The sequence below is a fragment of the Chionomys nivalis genome, chromosome 3 (genome assembly GCF_950005125.1).
Source record: "Chionomys nivalis chromosome 3, mChiNiv1.1, whole genome shotgun sequence".
In the NCBI taxonomy this organism is placed as follows: domain Eukaryota; kingdom Metazoa; phylum Chordata; class Mammalia; order Rodentia; family Cricetidae; genus Chionomys; species Chionomys nivalis.
This window is the reverse complement of record NC_080088.1, coordinates 98,991,494-99,012,218: the sequence shown is the minus strand read 5'-3', so window position 1 is coordinate 99,012,218 and position 20,725 is coordinate 98,991,494. Positions and strand designations below refer to the sequence as shown.

At 50.6% G+C, this 20,725-nt stretch overlaps 1 protein-coding gene across 3 annotated transcripts in view; it reads left to right on the top strand.

Moving 5' to 3' along the window:
- The window catches only part of Mlxipl (MLX interacting protein like), a 53,743-nt gene that overhangs the window by 17,713 nt on the left and 15,305 nt on the right, over nt 1-20,725 (top strand). For 2 of the 3 annotated variants that reach the window (XM_057764523.1, XM_057764522.1), the window contains exons 1-5: nt 3,201-3,510; nt 11,394-11,500; nt 19,588-19,670; nt 19,806-19,895; nt 20,178-20,222. In XM_057764523.1, the coding sequence (XP_057620506.1) occupies nt 3,218-3,510; nt 11,394-11,500; nt 19,588-19,670; nt 19,806-19,895; nt 20,178-20,222 (618 nt within the window). In that variant the 5' untranslated portion in view covers nt 3,201-3,217. Of the gene's footprint in view, nt 1-3,200; nt 3,511-11,393; nt 11,501-19,587; nt 19,671-19,805; nt 19,896-20,177; nt 20,223-20,725 lie in introns of those variants that run through there. The other variant, XM_057764524.1, reaches the window with a different exon arrangement.

The following is a 20,725-nucleotide window of genomic DNA, read 5'->3' as shown; positions in this document are numbered from 1 at the left end:
TTGAGACAAGGTTTCGCTGTATAGTCCTGGCTGCACTAGAACTAGCTCTGTAGATCAGTCTGGCCTCGAACTCACAGGGGTCCTCCTGCCTTTGCCTTCTGGGTGCTGGGATTAAAGGCATGAACCACCAAGTCTGGCCACATTTGCTCCTTGTATGTTTGTTTGTTTGTTTTTCGAGGCAGGGTCTCTCTATGTAGCTTTGGAGCCTGTCCTGGAACTCACTCTTGTAGACCAGGCTGGCCTTGAACTCACAGAGATCCGCCTGCCTCTGCCTCTCAAGTGCTGGGATTAAAAGCATGCTTCACCACCCGGCAAAATATTTTTCTGAACAATTTATTTATTTTGATTGTATGTGCATTAGTGCCACATTTGCTCGTAAGAGGGAAGTTGAACTGTAGAAGAGTCACAGATTCCTGGTTTTGCCAGGGAATTTGCCACCTAGTGGGAAAGAGAGGCCAGTGCGCCCACTGTGAATCTCGGCAGAAGGAAATCCAACTTGGAACCAGGACATGGGAACCACAAAAAGAAGGTGGTACTTCAGTGTGGACAGTCTAAGGGAGAAACCGCAAGAGGCAAGCCTGGGAGGCTGAAAGGACGTTAGGAAGGATTCCTGGGAAAAACTGGGTCTCCACACCCAGTCAGGAGTCATCCTGCAACCGGTGGACCGTGAACCAGATTGAGTTATTTTAGAGGCTGTGAACTCTGGGCATCGGGTACTAGAGGGCAAGGGAGAAAGGCACCGAGAGGTCACCCAGGCCAGCTGACACCGTGCCACCTGGAAGAGGCCTCGTGTCATGCCACGTCATGCCACTGAGGACAAAATCAAAACTTTGGGACGCTCTTGTATTTGTTGCGCACTACGATGGTTTTTGTTGTTGTTGTTCGGAGGTTTTTGTTTTGACTTTTTAGACGCTTATTGTGTTTATTTATGTACGTGTGTGTATATGAGTGTGTGTGTGTGAGAGAGAGAGTGCGTGAGAGGCAGAGAGGGAGAGAGAGAGAGAGAGAGAGAGAGAGAGAGAGAGAGAGAGAGAACACGCCCATGTGCCAACAGTGTTCTTGGGTGAAGGTCGGGAAACAGCTCGTGGGAGTTGGTTTTCTTCTTCTACCATGTGGGTTCCAAGGATTGGTCTTCAGGCTTGGCAGCAGGCACCGTTACCCGCTGTGCCATCTCGCGGGCCCTGTTTTGTTTTGGAGTGACGGGGTCTCACTATGTAGCCCCAAGCTGGCTCAGAGTTGCATGTAGCCAGCATGGCTTTGAACTCCTGGTCTTCTGCCTCTATTTCCCAGTGCTGAGATAGCAGAGGTGATACCACACCTGGTTTACGCAACGCTGAGAGATTGAACCCACAGCTTCCTACTTGCTGGATGAGTAACCAACTAAACTACAGGCCTAGCCTTGGTCTGGAACTTTCTATGTAGATTAAATTGGCCTTTAAATGTGATGATCTTGTCTCTACTTCCACAGTGCTGGGAATTTTATAAGCAAGCTATCCTTATTTTATTCCTTTTTCCCCCTTTTCTTTTGAGACAGGGTTTCTCTGTGTAGCCCTGGCTATCCTGGAACTCTCTTTGTAGACCAGGCTGGCCTCGAACTCAGAGACCCATCTGCCTCTGCCTCCCAAGTGCTGGGATTAAAGGCGTGCACCACCACCTGGTTTAAGCCTATCTTTTTCCCATTTGCTTGTTTTTTGAATCAGGGTTTCTCTGTGTAGCCTTGGCTGTTCTGGAACTTGCTCTGTAGACCAGGCTGACCTCGAACTCACAGAGATCCACCTGCCTCTGCCTCCTGAGTGCTGGGACTAAAGGCGTGCGCCACCACTGCCTGGCTCTAAGCCTATCTTTTTGATTGCTGAGGTCTCTAAAGGTTTTCCTCAGGGCCTGGGAAATAGAATGAGGTACAAATGAAGCTGCTTGTTTGAAGAACAACTGATGTGGGAGGGTGTAAAGTAGAATCACTGAGGATCCTTCTACCCCACTCCCCTAGTGAGTGGAGTCTGTGGAATACAGCTCAGAGATTTCCCCCCTGTGGTAGGAGGCCTGGTGCACAAAAAGCAGCCTTTGAGTCAACATCTTCACATCTATATCAGGCTTTGAGATCCTTGGCTGTGTTTTCATTACTGTGTGGTGTGCCTCAGACAAGGATTTTGCTGTGTGTGTGTTTGTGTGTATGTGTGCGCGCGCAGTGCAGGGGATCGAACCCAGGACCTTGGGAAGGTTGGGTAAGCACTCTACCACTGAGCCGTCCTTAGCTGGTGTCTCAGAAGAGGACTCTTACCTGCTCAGTTAGGTAGCTGTTATTAATGCCCAGCCTGGTGTTTGTCCTTTAAAAAAAAAAAAAGGCAGGATCAGAAGCTGGACCTCAGGGTCAGTGAGAGAACTTTCTGAGCAGAAAGCCTGCTTGAGTACAGGGGAGGTGATCTAGAGAGGGTGGACTCTCAGGGACCCCCCCCTTCTGAACTTTGTTATACAGGTGTAGGACAATCATAAGAAAAGTTGGGTGCAAGCTAACATTGGGGTTCCGTCACACAGAATGGTGGAAAACTGAAGAAAGGAAGGCAAGTGACATATTAAACTCACTATGAAGCAAGGAGCGATCTTGAACTTCTGATATTTCGTTTATTTACTTAGTTATTTAGTGTTTATGTGTTTGGGACCGCGTGTGCCACGCACACGTGGGGGTTTCAAAGGTCAATGTAAACAAGTCCAGTATCTTCTTCCACCGTGTGGGTCCTGGGGCTGGAACTCACATCGTCAGGCCTGGCAGCAAACATCTTCACGTGTTAGCCATATTGTTGGCTCTAACTTAGGGTCTTTTTGCCTTTACCTCCCGTAAACAGATACCCCAGACCTTCGCCATCATGCCAAATTTTTGTGGTGCGGATGATTGAACCCAGGGCTTCATGCATGCTAGGCCAGCACTCTATCAACCGGGTTGCAGCCCCATCCCCAGCCAATCTTTTCTGAGACCTGAGAAGTAGAGACTAAAAAGGGCTTATAACAGAAAAAAAAGTCCATCGCCCAAGCTCCAGGACCAATAGTTTCATACCGGGCTCATTGATTATACTAATTTAAACCCCACCCACCACCAAGAACACGCCCACACCAAGGACCTATCAGGAAGACTGGAGCGTGGCCATGGTAATAAGGCTCTGCTGGCTACGTTAGGCGCTCAGGCTGCTCCCCAGAGCGCGGGGGAGTTGGCGACTTAGTGGCCATGGCGCGCGCTCTGGCGGATCTAGCAGTGGATTTGCAGGTGCCCCGGGTCGTACCTTGCCCGGATTCGGACTCGGATACAGACTCGGAGGATCCGAGTCTCCGGCGCAGCGCGGGTGGTTTGCACCGATCACAGGTCATCCACAGCGGACACTTCATGGTGTCCTCGCCGCATAGCGACTCGCTGACCCGGCGACGCGACCAGAAGGGGCCCATGGGGGTCGCCGACTTCGGGCCGCGCAGCATCGATCCGACACTCACCCGGCTCTTCGAGTGCTTGAGCCTGGCTTACAGGTGAGGGCGGACTGGGGAGCCCGAGTCCCAGCTTTCCGTGGGGGACCGCGCACTGGGTCTCTGTTCCCACGATGCTCCGGGGAACTCTGGACACAACCTACGCATTCTCCCCTTCCCCGGGTCCTGAGCCAGTCTCCTGACCCAAGCTTGTGAATCATTTGCGTTCTATTATCTGCTCGTGGTGCCACTCTCTTGCCCTCCACTCTGCAGGGCCTCTTGCAGTCGGGCCCCTCTCCCTGGTTCTCTGCTTCTGCCCCTAAGAAATGACAGGTGTCCCTCACACTCCCCAAACTATGAGCCATCCCTTGCACTCCCTCCCTCCATTCGTGTGACTCCAGGACTGTTTCATCTATCCCCAGCAGTCCCTGCAAAGTCCCACTCACTTTCCTGCACACTGCAGTTCTCTGGTTATCGCCCTCCTAGCCAGTGTCAACTCATATGGAAACAGTTTCTCGCCCGCTTCCCGATTGCCCGTACGTCGTCTGTTTGGTTTGATTTAGCTTGGTGAGACAGTCTCACTCTGAAGTTCAGGTTGGGTTGGCGTGGAGCTAGGTAACCCAGGCTAGACACCTTTCTCAGCCTCCCAAATACCGGGATTACAAGTTTGAGCCACCACGCCTGATTTAGAACGCTATGTCAAGGTTAGCGGGAAGAGGGTGCGCGGGACCCGCCCAGAGCCAGCAGGGGGTGCTGCAGTCCGCCTTGCTTCGAGACTGGGGAAGCCTGGTCTCCCCGAACCAGTATCTGTGGGAAACTGTAACGCAGCCAGGAACCCCCTGCTACGGCTCAGAGCTCCGGGGCCGCACCCAGCTCCAGCCCCACCTACATGTCCCAGAGGAGGGAGCGAACTGGGGTCCTGGCCCAGTGCCCTAGAGCAAAGTTCCCGGGAGCAGAGGGACCAGGATAAATTATCAACCGAAAACAATCGGCGAGCAAGGGGGATCGGCCGGCCTTGATCTTTCCTCTGTAAATATCACGCTTCTTCAGCCAGCCTCCTCCCTTTCGTAGAACCGCTGTCCGCTGGCCGTAGACCCGCACCTGTAGCCCCATAAGGGACCTGGAGCAGGGGTGGGGTTTGCGGAAGAGCGTGGTCTACCGCGTGGTGGCGGAGCTGCGAGACCCCATTGGCTGGAGGCAGTGTAACCTTGGCCCACATGTTCTGGCCTCAAGCCCAGGTCATGTTGCAACCTGATAGTTCAGGGCGCTGAGACCAATGTGGAAAGTTCAAATTCCTTGTCCCATTCCCCCTCCCCCGCCCTTGGACATCATGAGACTCCCTGGGAAGAGGGCATTTAAGGTCTCAGAATACCACCAGATTCAGCTCACACTGGGACAGTGCTTTATCTATCAAAGATTCCCAATTATTGGGGTTGCATGGGGAAGAGGGGGATATCCTCGCTGAGACAGGGTTTGACACTGTAGATCAAGCTAGCCTGGAACTCACTATACAGCAGAAGCTGGCCTCTTCAAGAGCTGGAATTACAGGCATGAGAAGCCTGTAATGAGAACCCCACAAGAAGCCTAGGGTTCCCCCAAAGAGTCTCCCATTTCCCAACCACTCCCAATTCGGGCTTCCTGCTTTGTCTACACAGCACTCAAGGCTGGCTTGCTGGGCCTCCCAAGTCAGATTATGAGCAAGAGAGGTTAATAGGGAAATAGTACTTGGAGGGACAGAACACACTCCCAGAACTGCTCCTTCAGAGGCTAGGGTAGAGAGCGCAGCGTTTCCTCCCCAAGGAGCCAGGACATTAAATTCTCTTAAATGGGGTTCTAAACACCAAGGGTGGGGGAAGCCAAGTACACAGGAGTCTTTGATTCTGCACCCTTGGTGAAGGAAAACACAGAATACGGGTTGGGAGATTAGCTCTGCGAGTGACGGTATTTGCAGCATCAAAGTGGCTGGAGAGCACGGACTCCATGAAGTTGTCCTCTGACCTCCATCCACCTGCTGGCCATGCACATCCCTCCCAGTAATAAGAAATAAAAAACAAAACAAAAGTAAACACCCCATGCTCAAGCTCAAAGACCATTCGTGGTTGAGCATGCTGGGAATCCCAGAATTCAGACTGAGGAAGGAAGGTCAGGAGGTCAGGGTTAGCCTCTGCTGCATGTAAATGTAGGGTTCGGAGCTAGCCCAAGATACATGTCTCAAATAAATAAAGAGATCCTGTCTCGAAGAAGAAGAAGAAGAAGAAGAAGAAGAAGAAGAAGAAGAAGAAGAAGAAGAAGAAGAAGAAGAAGAAGAAGAAGAAGAAGAAGAAGAAGAAGAAGACAACCCCTGTCCCGTGATAGGGGTTCTCTGAAGCAAAGGGGATTTCAGAGGGTGAGAATCTCCAGAGAGCAGCTAGAGAGGTGGGGCTGGGGCAAGCAGGCAGGGGGTCCAGTGGTGGGTGGATCTGGTCAATTAGACAGGGAGAAGGGAGCCCGCACAGGCCTGCGTGCTTCACCCTCGCCAAGGAACTTCTGGCACACTGTGTTCCTTGGTTCTGTGGGTGGAAGCCCCAGGGAGGACAGCTGTAAAACTTTCAAGAAGGCTCTTGTCTAGGGAGTGCTGGCACACACGGGTCTGTCATCCTAACACTGCTGGCTGAGGCAGGAGGATGAGGATCCAGACCAGCCTGGGCTGCATAGCAAGTTCCCTGTATTAAACTAACTGACAACAAAGAGGGACTGGGGAAGTAGCTCTGTTGGTTAAGTGTTTGCCTTGGGACCTTGGGGCCCTGAGTCCAATCCCCAGAACCCACAGAGAAAAGAGCCGGGCTTGCCAGTGTGCGCTAGCAGTCCTGAGCCCAGAGACAGATGGATGCTTGTGGCTCTAAGGTCGGTCGGCTTTGCTTACTTGGTGGGTGAGTTCCAGGTCAATGAGAATGTCTCAAGAACTAAGGTGGAGCTGGGCAGTGTTGGCACTCAAGAAGCAGTGGCAGAGAGATCTCTGTGAGTTCGAGGCCAGGCTGGTCTACAGAGTGAATTCCAGGACAGCCAGGGCTACACAGAGAAACTCTGTCTCGGCAAACAACAACAACAAAACCCCAAGGTGGAGAGCATCTGAGGAGTCATATTTAAGATAGTCCTCTGGCCTCCACAAGCCTAACCCTCCCTTCCCTCTCCCCTTCCCTCCTCTGAGATTTTCTGTTTTTTCCCCATTACTCACAACTTTTGAACCTTGGCCCTAGAATTTTTTTTTTTTTTAAACCAGACCAGTCTCTTCCCCTCATATGCATCCAACCAAATCCTTTCCTTTTGGCTTGATCTTATCACAGACTCATCGCCCTCAGCCTAGGCTACCAACCCTCTGAGGGAACTGGAGGCCGGACAGCAGAAGGCTGAGCAAAACCTAACAGTTGCTGGGTTACAGACGGGGGCTACAAACTCAGGAGTGTCCCCCATTCACCCCACACCACCAAAGAAGCTGCCCCAGGAAGAATCCACGTCCCACACCCAGTCATGTTGCCTTACTGGACAGATGGTATTTATTTAGCTCTGGGAGGTAGGGGGCCAGTCATCAGGCTAGGGGTGGCCTGTTTGGGTAATGAAGCCTGTTGTGTTCTGAGGTGGCAACCCCTCCACCCCACATCGCACACCCTGGCAGCCACCATTAACCAAAAACAAATACTGGAGCTTGGAGACCAGAAAGGAGAGGAGACCCAATGACCCATGCACTCAGGGTAGTACAGGAAGAAAGAAAAAAACGAATCAGGTGGCCATCTACCCACCGCTTACCCAGATCATGAGGGGAGCCACCAGGAGAGTAGGTCTGACGTTTTGTGTGCATATATTGTTCTGAGGATGGAATCCAGGTCTTGTCCAGTTCCTGGGCAAGCTCTCCATCACTGACCCACATCCCCAGCCCCTCACTGGGGGATTCTAGAAAGTCCTCTATAGCAGAGCCACACCCCCAAACTCAGCCTGTCTTTCTGAAAGGCTAATTCACTAATTCTTTTTTTTTAATATAAAAGATTCATTTATTTATTATATACAGTGTTCTGCCTACATGCATGCATGACAGAAGAGGGCACTAGATCTCTTTACAGATGGTTGTGAGCCACCATGTGGTTGCTAGGAATTGAACCCAGGTCCTCTAGAAGAGCAGCCAGTGCTCTTAAACACTGAGCCATCTCTCCAGTCCCTGGAAGGCTAAACCTGAGCAAGAAGTGAAAACATAGATCAAAATGGCTTGGATGCAAGCTTGGCTTATAGACAATGAAGAAGGAAGGTAGGAAGGGATAAGGGTGAAGTGGGTAGGTGTCCAAGATCTTTATCATCTTCATCTTGGCCTCTTGGATCAGCTTCCAGGCGGTGATAATGTGGCCTGTTCTCAGAGGGACCTTTGGAGCTAAAGTCATTACCTACGTTCAACTCCTTCCCACTGTGTGCTCTGTGGATCCCTAGGTTAAGGTCAAGATTAAGATTCGGTTTTCGCCGGGCAGTGGTGGCGCGCGCCTTTAATCCCAGCACTCTGGAGGCAGAGGCAGGCGGATCTCTGTGAGTTCGAGGCCAGCCTGGTCTAGAAGAGCTAGTTCCAGGACAGGAACCAAAAGCTACAGAGAAACCCGCTCTCGAAAATCCAAAAAAAAAAAAAAAAAAAAGATTCGGTTTCCATGCTGTCTTCCTTTGACCAAATGATTCTTTCCATTATGGCTTTCTGCTTCCTCTAGATGGCCACACATGTGCTGTGGGCACACGGGCACTTCTTTCTTATCCAGGCAAACTGTCCTTCTTCCTATGAGAGCCTATGTGACTGGCAAGCAAAAAGGGACTGGAAGCGAGGCATGGGGATACACACAATAAATCTCATCACTCAGGAGGCAGAAGCAGACACACCTCTGTGAGTTCAAGGCCAGCCTGGTCTACACAGTGAGTTCTAGGCCAGCCAGGGCTATATCCTTACTATGTCCCTTTGGGAGTGACCCTTTTCCTCCCTGACCATCAGGAAGGCCATTTCATCCTATCTCTCAGAAGTGGATATTTGGAGCTAGAGAGATGGCTTGGTTGATTACGAGGATTTACTGATCTTTCAGAGGATCCAGGTTTGGTTCCTGGAACCCACATGGCAGTTCATAGTTATCTGTAACTCCAGTCCCAGGGAATCTGATGCCATCTTCAGGGCCCTTATGGGCACCAGGCATGCAAGTGGCATAGGTAGACACTCATACACATAAAATAAATATCAATAAAACCTCTTATTTTAAAAGAAGATGTAAGAAATGGATATTAAAGCCAGGCAGTGGTGGCGCACGCCTTTAATCCCAGCACCTGGGAGGCAGAGGCAAGCAGATCTCTGTGAGTTCGAAGCTAGCCTGGTCTACAGTTCCAGGACGGGCCCCAAAGCTACAGAGAAACCCTGTCTCGAAAAACCAAATAAATAAAATGCAAAAAAAAAAATGAGTATGAGAAGCTAGACACAGTAGTGCACACTTGTAATCCCAGCACTCTGGAGGCAGAGGCAGGAGGATCAGGAGTTCAAGGCCAGCCTTGGCTATGTATCAAGCCCAACATTACACACTCGAGACTTACTCTATGCTATCTCAAGACTAGGAAACCCCTCTCAAAGACAAAAGAAGGGGAGAGATATGAGAGCCTTTCATGATGGAGCACACCTCCTATAACTGCAGTACTGAGGATGCTGAGGCAGAAGGATTTCTTGGTTTTTTAAAAAGCTTTTTATTAGCTTATATTAATTATACACCATTATGTATTAATTATACACATTTATGGCATTTTAGACACGTGTATAATGTATTTGGATTACACCCTCCTGTCCTCACCCACTGCAACTCACATCCTTCCTCTTCTTAGTTCCCTTCTATTTTCATGTCTTACTTTTATGGGGAGGGATTCCTTGTGTAGCCATGGCTGTCCTGGCACTCATTCTGTAGCCCAGGCTGGCCTCGAACTCAGAGATCCGCCTGCGCCTGCCTCCCAAGTGCTGGGATTAAAGGCGTGTGCCACTGCCCAGCGTCATGTCTTAACAATTTTAAATAACTATTGTGTGTGTGCTTGGGGAGGGAATGCCTTGGCATGGTGGTCATAGGACAACTTGTTGGGGTCTGTTCTATAGCCCTCCATCATGTGGGTGATGGGGATCAAACTCAGGTCACCAGGCTTGACAGCAAGCACCCTTACCTTCCTATCTGCTGAGCTGTCTAACTGGCCCTCGCACCTTTTCCTGTTGTTATCTAGAGGGTTTAGGGTGGCTATAGCTTCATGACTGAGGGGTTATTTGTAGGAGCATGGGCTTCCTACCAGTCAGTGTCTTTACCGCTTCAGAGACTGTCTCACCCTCTCCCAGCAGCTGCCAACTGCCTATAGATTCTTATAGGGGGGGTCTCTAGAGTCCTCCTCAGGGAGGGGTGGGGCCTCTAGAGTCCTCCTCAGGGAGGGGTGGGGCTTCTAGAGTCCTCCTCAGGGAGGGGTGGGGCCTTTAGAGTCCTCTTCATGGAGGGGTGGGGCTTCTAGAGTCCTCCTCATGGAGGGGTGGGGCTTCTAGAGTCCTCCTCATGGAGGGGTGGGGCTTCTAGAGTCCTCCTCATGGAGGGGTGGGGCCTCTAGAGTCCTCCTCAGGGAGGGGTAGGGCCTCTAGAGTCCTCCTCGGGGAGGGGTGGGGGCTTCTAGAGTCCTCCTCAGGGAGGGGTGGGGCCTCTAGAGTCCTCTTCATGGAGGGGTGGGGCTTCTAGAGTCCTCCTCATGGAGGGGTGGGGCCTCTAGAGTCCTCCTCAGGGAGGGTGGGGCCTCTAGAGTCCTCCTCATGGAGGGGTGGGGCCTCTAGAGTCCTCCTCATGGAAGGGTGGGGCCTCTAGAGTCCTCCTCATGGAGGGGTGGGCCCTCTAGAGTCCTCTTCATGGAGGGGTGGGACCTCTAGAGTCCTCTTCATGGAGGGGTGGGGCCTCTAGAGTCCTTCTCGGGGAGGGGTGGGGTCTTTAGTATCTCACTGACCAGGAGGCACCGTAATTTCTAATTCCAGGCGAGCCTGGGCTATTTATAGAAATTGTTGGGCTGCTGGGCAGTGGTAGTAATCCCAGCACTCGGGAGGCAGAGGCAGGCGGATCTCTGTGAGTTTGAGGCCAGCTTGGTCTACAGAGCGAGTTCTAAGACAGGCTCCAAAAGCTATAGAGAAACCCTGTCTGGGGGGGGGGCGGGACAAAAATAAACAAAAGGAAGGAAGGAAGGATGGAAGGAAGAGAGAAAGAGAGAGAGAGAGAGAAAGATTCTTGGGCTGGAACGATGGCTTAGTAGGCAAGAGCACTACACCCAGGTTCAATTCTCAGCACCTACATGGCATCCAGTTCCAGGAAATTTGACACCCTCACACAGACAAATGTACAGACAAGACACCATTGCACAGAAAATAAAAACAAATCTTAAAAAAAAAAACTCTTTCCTCTTCTACATGTGCGCACGCATCGCACCTGCACACACACGCACACGCTAGATGTGAAAACTCTCCAATGGCAGGGCGGTGGTGGCGCACGCCTTTAATCCCAGCACTTGGGAGGCAGAGGCAGGTGGATCTCTGTGAGTTCGAGACCAGCCTGGTCTACAAGAGCTAGTTCCAGGACAGGCTCCAAAACCACAGAGAAACCCTGTCTCGAAAAACAAAACAAAACAAAAAAATAAAAATAAAAAAATAAAAAGAAAACTCTCCAATGGACAGCGTTACTCTGAAGACAGTTGTAAGAAGGACCTGCCTTTGAGTTGGAGGACATAACCAATAGACACAGAGTGGAACCTGGATGCCTATTTGTAAGGTTTCAAGCCTATCAGATTATAGACAGGATTTGGGGATTCTGGGGACATTCCAGCCATAGTTAGACGGCTGCTGTTGAAATCCTTCCATCTTCTCTCTCCCTGCCGCACTCTGATCTCCCTCTCTCCCTCTCCAATAGTGGCAAGCTGGTTTCTCCCAAGTGGAAGAACTTCAAAGGCCTCAAATTGCTGTGTCGGGACAAGATCCGCCTCAACAATGCCATCTGGAGGGCCTGGTACATTCAGTGTGAGTGGGAGCCGTGGGTCCCTTGGGGTTGGGAGGGTTCCTTCGAGCCGGAGGGCTCCATTCCTAGAACCCAGAGCCAGCTCCTGCAGAGTGCATGACGTCAGCATTGTAGAGAAAACGAGCTCTCAGTGCGAGGACCCTTGAGCATCCTCCGGCCTTCAGAGGCTCTTGAGGAACTTGTGCCAAAGGACATCATTTTTTCTTTAGTTTTTCAAGACTGAGTTTCTCTGTAGCTTTGGAGCCTGTCCTGGAACTAACTCTTGTAGATCAGGCTGACCTCAAACTCACAGAAATCCACCTGCCTCTGCCTCCCGAGTGCTGGGATTAAAGGCGTTTGCCACCACCACCCAGCCAAAGGTCACTTTCTTTTTAATTTATTTATTTATTATATATGCAATATTCTGTCTTCGTGTATGCCTGAAGGCCAGAAGAGGGCACCAGACCGCACTACAGATGGTTGTGAGCCACCATGTGGTTGCTGGGAATTGGACTCAGGACCTTTGGAAGAGTAGGCAATGTTCTTAACCTCTGAGCCATCTCTCCAGCCCCCCAAAGGTCACTTTCTGAGGTGAGACAAGGACAAGATACAGCCGAGGGCACTTTGAAAGCTCTGAAGGAAGAGGCAGTGGATGCTAATTCAAGACCCGACACTTTCACCAGCCCCTTCACTAAGTAAACTACTTGAGATTCTCTGGAAAAGAAACCAGTTAGAACCAGAGCTCAGTGGTAGAGCCCCTGCCTAGAATCCCCCAGTGGGGGGCTGGGGTGTGGCTCAGTGGTAGAGCACCTGCCTAGAATCCCCCAGTGAGGGGCTGGGGTGTGGCTCAGTGGTAGAGCACCTGCCTGGAATCCCCCAGTGTGGGTCTAGGGGAGTCATCCAGTGGTAAAATGTCTGCCTAGAATCCATCAACAAGTGAGGGGCTGGGGATGTGGGTCAACAGTAATACACTTACCTATAATGTTCAAGACCCTGGGTTCCATTTCCAGTACCACAAAAAGGGTACGTGTGAGGGCACTTACATACCCCCACTAGTCCGATTGCAATGCTTAGTAAATGAAGAAAATTTTGCACAGATCAGCCTTTCTCTGTGTAGCCTTTCCTGGCTGTCCTAGCACTCCACCAAAGACCAGGCTGGCCTCGAACTCCGAGATGTGCCTGCTTCTGCCTCCCAAGTGCTGGAATTAAAGGCGTGCGCCACCACTGCCCAGCACCACCAGCTGTTCACTGAACATCCTGTAGGTACCTGGTGTGATTTAGATAGATGTTGGATGAGGGGGGGGGGACAGGATTTATGTCACTCATACAGGTTTCTTGTCTCTGCTTCTTCCTTGGCTGTTTGACTTCAAGCAAGTCAATAGCTTAGCCTCTTTGAACCACATCCCTATCTATCCGATGATGGCTGATCTGCTAAAGACAGATACAAGAGGGCCTAGCACTAAGATGAGGTTCAGTGAATGACATACCCAGAGGAGGTTCAGTCATGTATTTGGGGACAACCCCTTAGTGGCAAGACAATAGGATCAAAGGCTGGGCTGAGCTGGGAACACAGCCCTAGAGAAATACATTTGCTGTTGTTGTTTCTACTGGCCCGCTGGATCCCATCCAAGCAGAAGGGGACTGTGAGACTCCAGGTTTTGTTGACTCATGTGCCCAACACTTGAACAAATTATCTTGTTTAAGCTCCCAAAACAGCCAGGCATGGTGATGCGCTGTAGAGGCAGAGGCAGGAGGATCTCGGTGAGTGTGTCTGCATAGTGAGTTTCAGACCAGCGAGGTCTACATGGTGAGACCCTGTCACAAACAAGAAGGAAGAGGAGGGAGCCGGGCGGTGGTGGCGCACGCCTTTAATCCCAGCACTCGGGAGGCAGAGGCAGGCGGATCTCTGTAAGTTCGAGGCCAGCCTGGTCTACAAAAGGAGTTCCAGGAAAGGCTCCAAAGCTACAGAGAAACCCTGTCTCGAAAAACCAAAAAAAAAAAAAAAAAAAAAAAAAAAAAAAACAAGAAGGAAGAGGAGGGAGCAGTGAGGGCGGTGGCAGCGGATATGGCAACATCAAACTCGGGGGGCAATAGCAGAGGGGCCTTCTTCATCCAGTCCACTATGTAGCAAGGTCCAAACCACCCCGAGCTACTGAAATCCTATCTGAAACAGATGTGGGGGCATCAGGACACATTCCCGGGGAGAGTTTTCAGACCACCCCCCTTCTCACTTGTGTAGCATCCTGTACTTGGGAATCCCCAAGTGAAGGACTGGGGGGTGTGGCTCAGCAGGAGAGCACTTACCTAGATGCCCTCAGTGAGGCACATGGAACTACAAGTTTTTTGCATGACTTCTCTGTGTCACGTCACTGAGAAGTTATCTGATGGGCTCTGGAGGAATTAGGAAGCTTTAAAGCCAGGGTGGGGGAGGGCGGAGTCTCCCCACCTTGGTGCTCTCTTTTCATGCTAAAACTAGATGGGCACACACATGCTGTTGGGGCCGCTGAAGTTAATTCAAATTTTCCTTTGCTCCCTTCCTCCCACTCCCTCTATTTCTTTCTGTGTGTCTATGCAGGTGTACATGTGTTTGTAAAGGCCAAGGTCCTACCTTAGCTGTTATTCTGTCTCATCGCCACAAACAAAGTAGCTGAGGCTTAGCTGGGCCGTGGTGGTGCACGCCTTTAAACCCAGTGGGAGGCAGAGGCAGGCAGATCTCTGAGTTTGAGGCCAGCCTCGTCTACAGAGCCAGTTCCAGGACAGGCTTTAAAGCTACAGCAAACCCTGTCTCAAAGAAACAACAAACAAACAAAAAGCGGGTCTCACGTACCCCAGGTTAGACTTGAATTCAGTGTGTAACCAAGGGTGACCTTGAACTCCTGAGCTTCTTCCTTTCTCCACCTCCTGAGTGCTGGCAGAACAGAGGAGCGCCACCATACCTGTTTTCTTTCCTTTCTCTCTTCTCCTTATTTATTTGTTTGTTTGTTTGTTTGTTTGTTTATTATGCATACAGGGTTCTGCCTGCATGTGAGCCTGCAGGCCAGAAGAGGGCACCAGATCTTATTACCGATGGTTGGGTATGGCTCAGTGGTAGAGCACCTGCCTAGAATCCCCAGTGAGGGGCTGGGGTGTGGCTCAGTGGTAGAGCACCTGCCTAGAATCCCCCAATGAAAGGTTGGGGGCTGTGGCTCAGTGATAGAGCCCCTGCTTAGAATCCCCAGAGAGGGGCTGGGGTGTGTGGTTGGCAGGGTTTAGCAGTATCACACTTGCAAAGTATGCAAGAGGCCCCTAGGTTCAATATTCAACCTTACAATCAATAAATAAATTTGAAAAATTAGGGAGCTGGAAAGCCAGGTGGGCTTGGCTTCGCCCCCTCTTAAGGTTCTGGGGGCTGAAGAGATGGATTAGTGGTTAAGAGAACTTATTGCTTTTGTAAAGGACCTCGGTTTGGTTTCTAGTACCCACACAGTGACTCCCAACCATCTACAACTCCAGTTTCAGAGGATCTGATGCCCTCTTCTGCCCTCCACAGGAGCCAGGCACACATGCACACATACAGGGGAAACACTCTGGAGGAGCCAGGCGCGCACACAGACACACACACACACACACACAGGAAAAACTCTGACCTCCACAGGAACCACACTCTGACTTCCACAGGTGCCAGGTGCACACACACACACGCGCGCGCGCACACACACACACACACACACACGGGAGACATTCATACATGTAAAATAAAATAGATAAACCTTTAAAAGATTTTTAAGTTCCTTAAAAGGTGATTGTGATGATGTAGGTCTGTAATTTCAGCTACTCTAGAGGCTGAGGCAGGGGGATGACCAGTTAAATTCCATCTGAACTGCATAGGACGACTGTATAAAAACAAAACAAAACTATATAAAAGAGGGCAGGCTAAATGGCTTGGCGGATAAAGGTGTTTTCCCCACTGAGGCTGATGATCTGAATTGGGTTCCCTGTACCCATATGAAGATGGAAGGAGAGAACCAACCCCAGAAAGTCCTTTTCTGACTTCTATACGTGTGCCTCCTTAGCACACAAAATAAAGAAATGTAATAAGAATCTAAAACATTGAGCCGGGCAGTGGTGGCGCACGCCTTTACTCCTAGCACTTGGGAGACAGAGGCAGAGATGGATCTCTGTGAGTTCGAGGCCAGCCTGGTCTACAAGAGCCAGTTCCAGGACAGCCAAGACTGTTACAAAGAGAAACCCTGTCTTGAAAAACAAAACAAAATAAAAATCTAAAACATCATAATAGTAGTAAAGTTGTGGATGTAGCTCAGCGGTAGAGGCTCTAAATTCAATCCCTAGTGGGGGACAAAAGGACAAAGGCTTGTGGAGGAAGCTTGGCTTCCATCCCTGCAGAAAGTGCCATTCGCATCTCACCCATCAGGGGGCGCTACAGCTCCTCCGCAGGTCCCTATCTTTATCTTGGCTGCACTTCCTTCCGTGTCCCAAAGCCTCTTGGTTTCTCCTCAGCTCTGCCAGGCCACGTTGCGCCTCTCCCTGGACAGGAGGGACTTTCCAGTTTACCTTATCTATCCCAGGTTTATTTGTTTTCCTTATCTGTGCTGCTGTGAGCACCCCTGACTTATCCCTGAGCCTCTCATCCGGGCATTGGCTCCCCGCAAAGGTACAAAGGGTTGGTAAATGAAGGGAAAAGCACAGAATCTCCGAAGTGAGGGGCTCGGGGCAAGGTACAGTGGTAGAGCAAAGGCATGGAGATATGATTGGTGTTAAATGAAACCCGACACAGCCCTGTGTACAGAACACAGGGTCCCTGAGCAGGGGAGGAGACAGGCAGTCGTTCCTAGATAATCTTTCCTGGTGTTCACGTCTTCATCTGGGGAGCCAGGAGGGAGATACTCTGGAAGACTTCCTTGTTCTAGGACCCTGGTGATCTACACACCCGAGGGTCCATCCTGTTGTCTTCTCCCTCTTTTTTTGTTGGATCTCTTGTAGTCCAAGCTAATTTGAACTCACAAAGAATAATCTTGACATTTTGATCCTTCTGGTTCCATTTTCCAAGTGCTGGAAGCAAGCATGTGCCATCTCATTGGTTTGGAGTTTCTAGGTTCTCTTCCTCTCTCCTTCTCTCCTTGATGCTCTTTGTGATACTGGGGCTGGAACCCAGGGCCTCACATACACTAATCAAGCACTATATACCACTGAGCCACATTTCCAGTCTTTCCCTGGGGCATTCTAGGCAGGGTCTCTACCACTGAGCCACGCCCCAGCCCCTCACTGGGGGATTCTAGGCAGGGGTTCTACCACTGAGCCACACCCCAGCCCCACACTGGGGGATTCTAGGCAGGGGCTCTTCCATTGAGCCACACCCCAGCCCCTCATTGGGGGACTCTAGGCAGGGGCTCTACCACTGAGCCACACCCCAGTCCCTCACTGGGGGATTCTAGGCAGGGGCTCCACCACTGAGCCACACCCCAGCCCCTCACTGGGGATTCTAGGCAGGGCTCCACCACTGAGCCACACTGCCATCGCACCACTGTCTGTGATGAGGGTCTGCTGAATCAATAGACCCTGAAAAGAAATACCTGGCAATGTGTAGAATGGGAAGAAATCACAGGAAGACCTGGAGGAAGATGTTCCCTGTAGAATAAGACAAGAGAGGAGCCTGGTGCCATGGCTCATGTCGGTAATTGGCACTCAAGAAGCTAAGGCAGGAGGATAACAAATGTGAGGCAATCCTGAACTGTATAAGGATCTCTTTCACAACTGTCTTAGGGTTTTTTTTTTTTTTTTTTGGTTTTTTGAGATAGGGTTTCTCTGTGGCTTTGAAGCCTGTCCTGGAACTAGCTCTTGTAGACCAGGCTGGTCTCGAACTCACAGAGATCCGCCTGCCTCTGCCTCCCGAGTGCTGGGATTAAAGGCGTGCGCCACCACCGCCGGGCTGTCTTAGGGTTTTTATTGTCGTGAAGAAAACACCATGACCATGGCAACTCTTTTTTTTTAATTTTTTTATAAAGATATTTATTTATTTATTATGTATACAATATTCTGTCTGCGTGTATGCCTGCAGGCCAGAAGAGGGCACCAGACCCCATTACAGATGGTTGTGAGCCACCATGTGGTTGCTAGGAATTGAACTCAGGACCTTTGGGAGAGCAGGCAATGGTCTTAACAACTGAGCCATCTCTCCAGCCCATGGCAACTCTTATAAAGGAAATAGTTTAATTGGGGCTGGCTACAGTTCCAGATGTTTAGTCTATTATGGTCATGACAGTAGCCTATGGGTGAGATACATGACAGGGACAGGAAGCTGGGGCCGCCAGATCAGGGGGAGTTTGAAAACCTCCAAACTGAGTCTGGAGGCTGTAGGGTGCTATGGAGTGCTTTAGACCCATAGCAGCAGAAATGATGACCGGCTGAGTGTGAGGCTGGAGTCTGGGAGGTCCATGGAATGACTCAGACTACAGGGTGTGTGAGAAAGGGTGGAGAGGAGGGGCCAGGGATGAACTGTCAGGGATCCTGCTGAGTTGGCATGGCTGGTCTGTGGATTGTTGGAAAGCCGGAAACTGCTAAGGAATCTTTGCGGGTTTTTTTTTTAAGATTTATTTATTTATTATTTATTATGTATACAACATTCCTTGCATGCGAGAAGAGGGCACCAGATCTCATTATAGATGGCTGTGAGCCACCATGTGGTTGGGAACTGAACTCAGGATCTCTGGAAAAGCAGCCAGCACTCTCAACCTCTGAGCCATCTCTCCAGCCCCATCTTTGCAGTTCTGGGGTGTCAGTAGGTAGAAAATTCAGGGAGAAAGCTCCTGGGGCTCATGGAGGAGGTGGGGGCTATGACTGGGGGCGAGAAGGATGGAGCTGGGCCTTCTGGGAAGATACTGAGTTTCCGGACTGAAGAGGTGTGTGAGGTGAGGTGAGGTGTCAGTACCTGTGACAGCCGTTAAATTTGGAGCAAGAATAGATGTTCATTTATTAGAGTAACGAAAGGCAGGACGACTGGGGTGGGGGGGAGTAGAAAAGAACCTGGAGCTGAAGCAGGAGGTTCAAGAGTTTGAGGGCGGTCTAGAGAGATGGCTCAGTGGTTAAGAGTGCTGGCTGCATTTCCAGGGGTCCTGAGTTCAATTCCCAGCATCTCCATGGCATCTATATACACAGTCATTGGTAGTGGGATCCATTGCGCAGATGTATATGAAAACAGCATAATATTAATAATAACTCTTTTTTATCTTTAAGGTTTATTTTTAGATATATATTGGTGTTCTGCCTGCATGTATGTCTGTGTGAGGTCACCAGATCCCCTGGAACCGGAATTCCAGATGGTTGTGAGCTGCCATGTGGGTGCTGGGAATTGAACCCAGGTCCTCTGGAAGAGCAGTCAGTGTTCTTAACCACTGAGCCATCGCCCCAACCCCCCAAAATTTCTTTTTATAAAGAGTTTGGGAGGCTGGGAAGTGGTGGTGCAGGCCTTTAATTCTAGCACTCAGGAGGCAGAGGCCCGTGGATTGCTGTGAACTTGAGGTCTACAGAGTGAGTTTCAGGACAGACAGAGCTACACAGAGAAACCCTGTCTCAAAAAAAGAGTTTGATGATAGCCTAGGCTACATATAATAAATAGCAAAAGTATGTGTCAAAATAGAAAATAATTTACACAACCTGATGATGTGTCTTCTTGGCACACTTGCTCCCAACCAGCCATTGAAGACAGGGTGTGGCTCAGCAATAGAGTGCTTAGAACCTCCCAGTGAGAGGTGGGGGCGTGATTCAGTTGTAGAGCCTGTGTAGACTGCAAGAGAGAGGGAAAGTAGGAGGGAGGGAGGAGAGTTGGCTTCATGGGTCGTGAACTTGTCTAGAACACAGGAAGCCCTGGGTTCCCTTGCCAGTATTACATAGAATTGGCATGGTGGTGCACTTGGGAGGCTGAGGCAGAAGGATCAAGAGTTCAAGGCCATCTTTAGCTACTAATGAGTTTAGGACCAGCGAAGAACCAATGTCTTAAAAGAAAAGCAAAAAGAAAAGGGTCAGGCAGGATTATAAAGTGTGTCACTCGACTTCCAGTCTCCTAGGGTGGAGGATGAGAGGTCTGGGTGCCTCTGACCTGGCCCTCTTCCCTCAGATGTGCAGCGGAGGAAGAGCCCAGTGTGTGGCTTTGTGACCCCTCTGCAGGGGTCTGAAGCGGATGAGCACCGGAAGCCTGAGGTAGCTGTTGATGGACTGCCCATCCCTCTGGTTATCCACCCTGAGGTTCCCTCCCGCGGTTGGGTGTAAGATGGGATATGGGAGGACCGACCACTTAGGGCATCCCCCTGAGCCCTGACATCTGCCCTCCCCCAGGCTGTCGTCCTGGAGGGGAATTACTGGAAGCGGCGCATCGAGGTGGTGATGCGCGAATACCACAAGTGGAGAATCTACTACAAGAAGCGGGTCAGTGGGAATGGCAGGGGCAGAGTGTCCGCTTGGGGCTTAGAAGAGCCCTGGACGGGATCCCATGGTCCCACCCTAACCTATACCCTCGAACCACCCCTTTAAATCTCAGCATGATAGCCACAGGGTCTCCCCAGGGCCAGTTTTTCTCCCCGGGTGGTGGAAAGGGGCGGGTCCTGGTGTGTGTGTGTGTGTGTGTGTGTGTGTGTGTGTGTGTGTGTGTGAACGGGGCGTGGCTCAGTGGGGAGAAGGGATTCAGGGTCCAATTTTGCGTCCCCGCAGCTCCGTAAGTCCAGCAGAGAAGGGGATCTCCTGGCTCCCAAGCAGGTGAGTGTTCAGTAAGTCTAGCTGGGCATCAAGGAAGGGCATCTGGGAAGTTGGAAACTGGAAAATCGAAAATGGCTGACCAGGACAGAAAATGGGAGAGGTAACTGGGTGTGAGAGGGATGGGCGTGGCCTCCACGGTGGTGCGGGTGATGGTTTCAACTTTCTCTTCTTAGGAAGACCTGTTGTGAGACAGGAGGATTGTAGTGAGTTCCAGGCCAGCCTGAGTTAGATTATGAGTCCAGCGCCAGTGTAGGCTGCAGAGTAAGGACTCCTTAAGACAAGCAAACAAAACAAACAAAAAGAAAGAAAAGAAAAGCGAGCAGGTGGTGGGAGGCCTAAGGGAAAGGCATCCACAGGATGGAGGTTTCAGACAGAAGAAACCGGCAGACGGAAAGCCAGGCCAAGGCAGAGGCTGGATTGCAAACTGAAGGTCAGTTCAGGAGCTCTGAAGCAAGCTTGGAGGCTGTCTTCAAGAACAAAAATAAAAACAACCGAAACTTGGC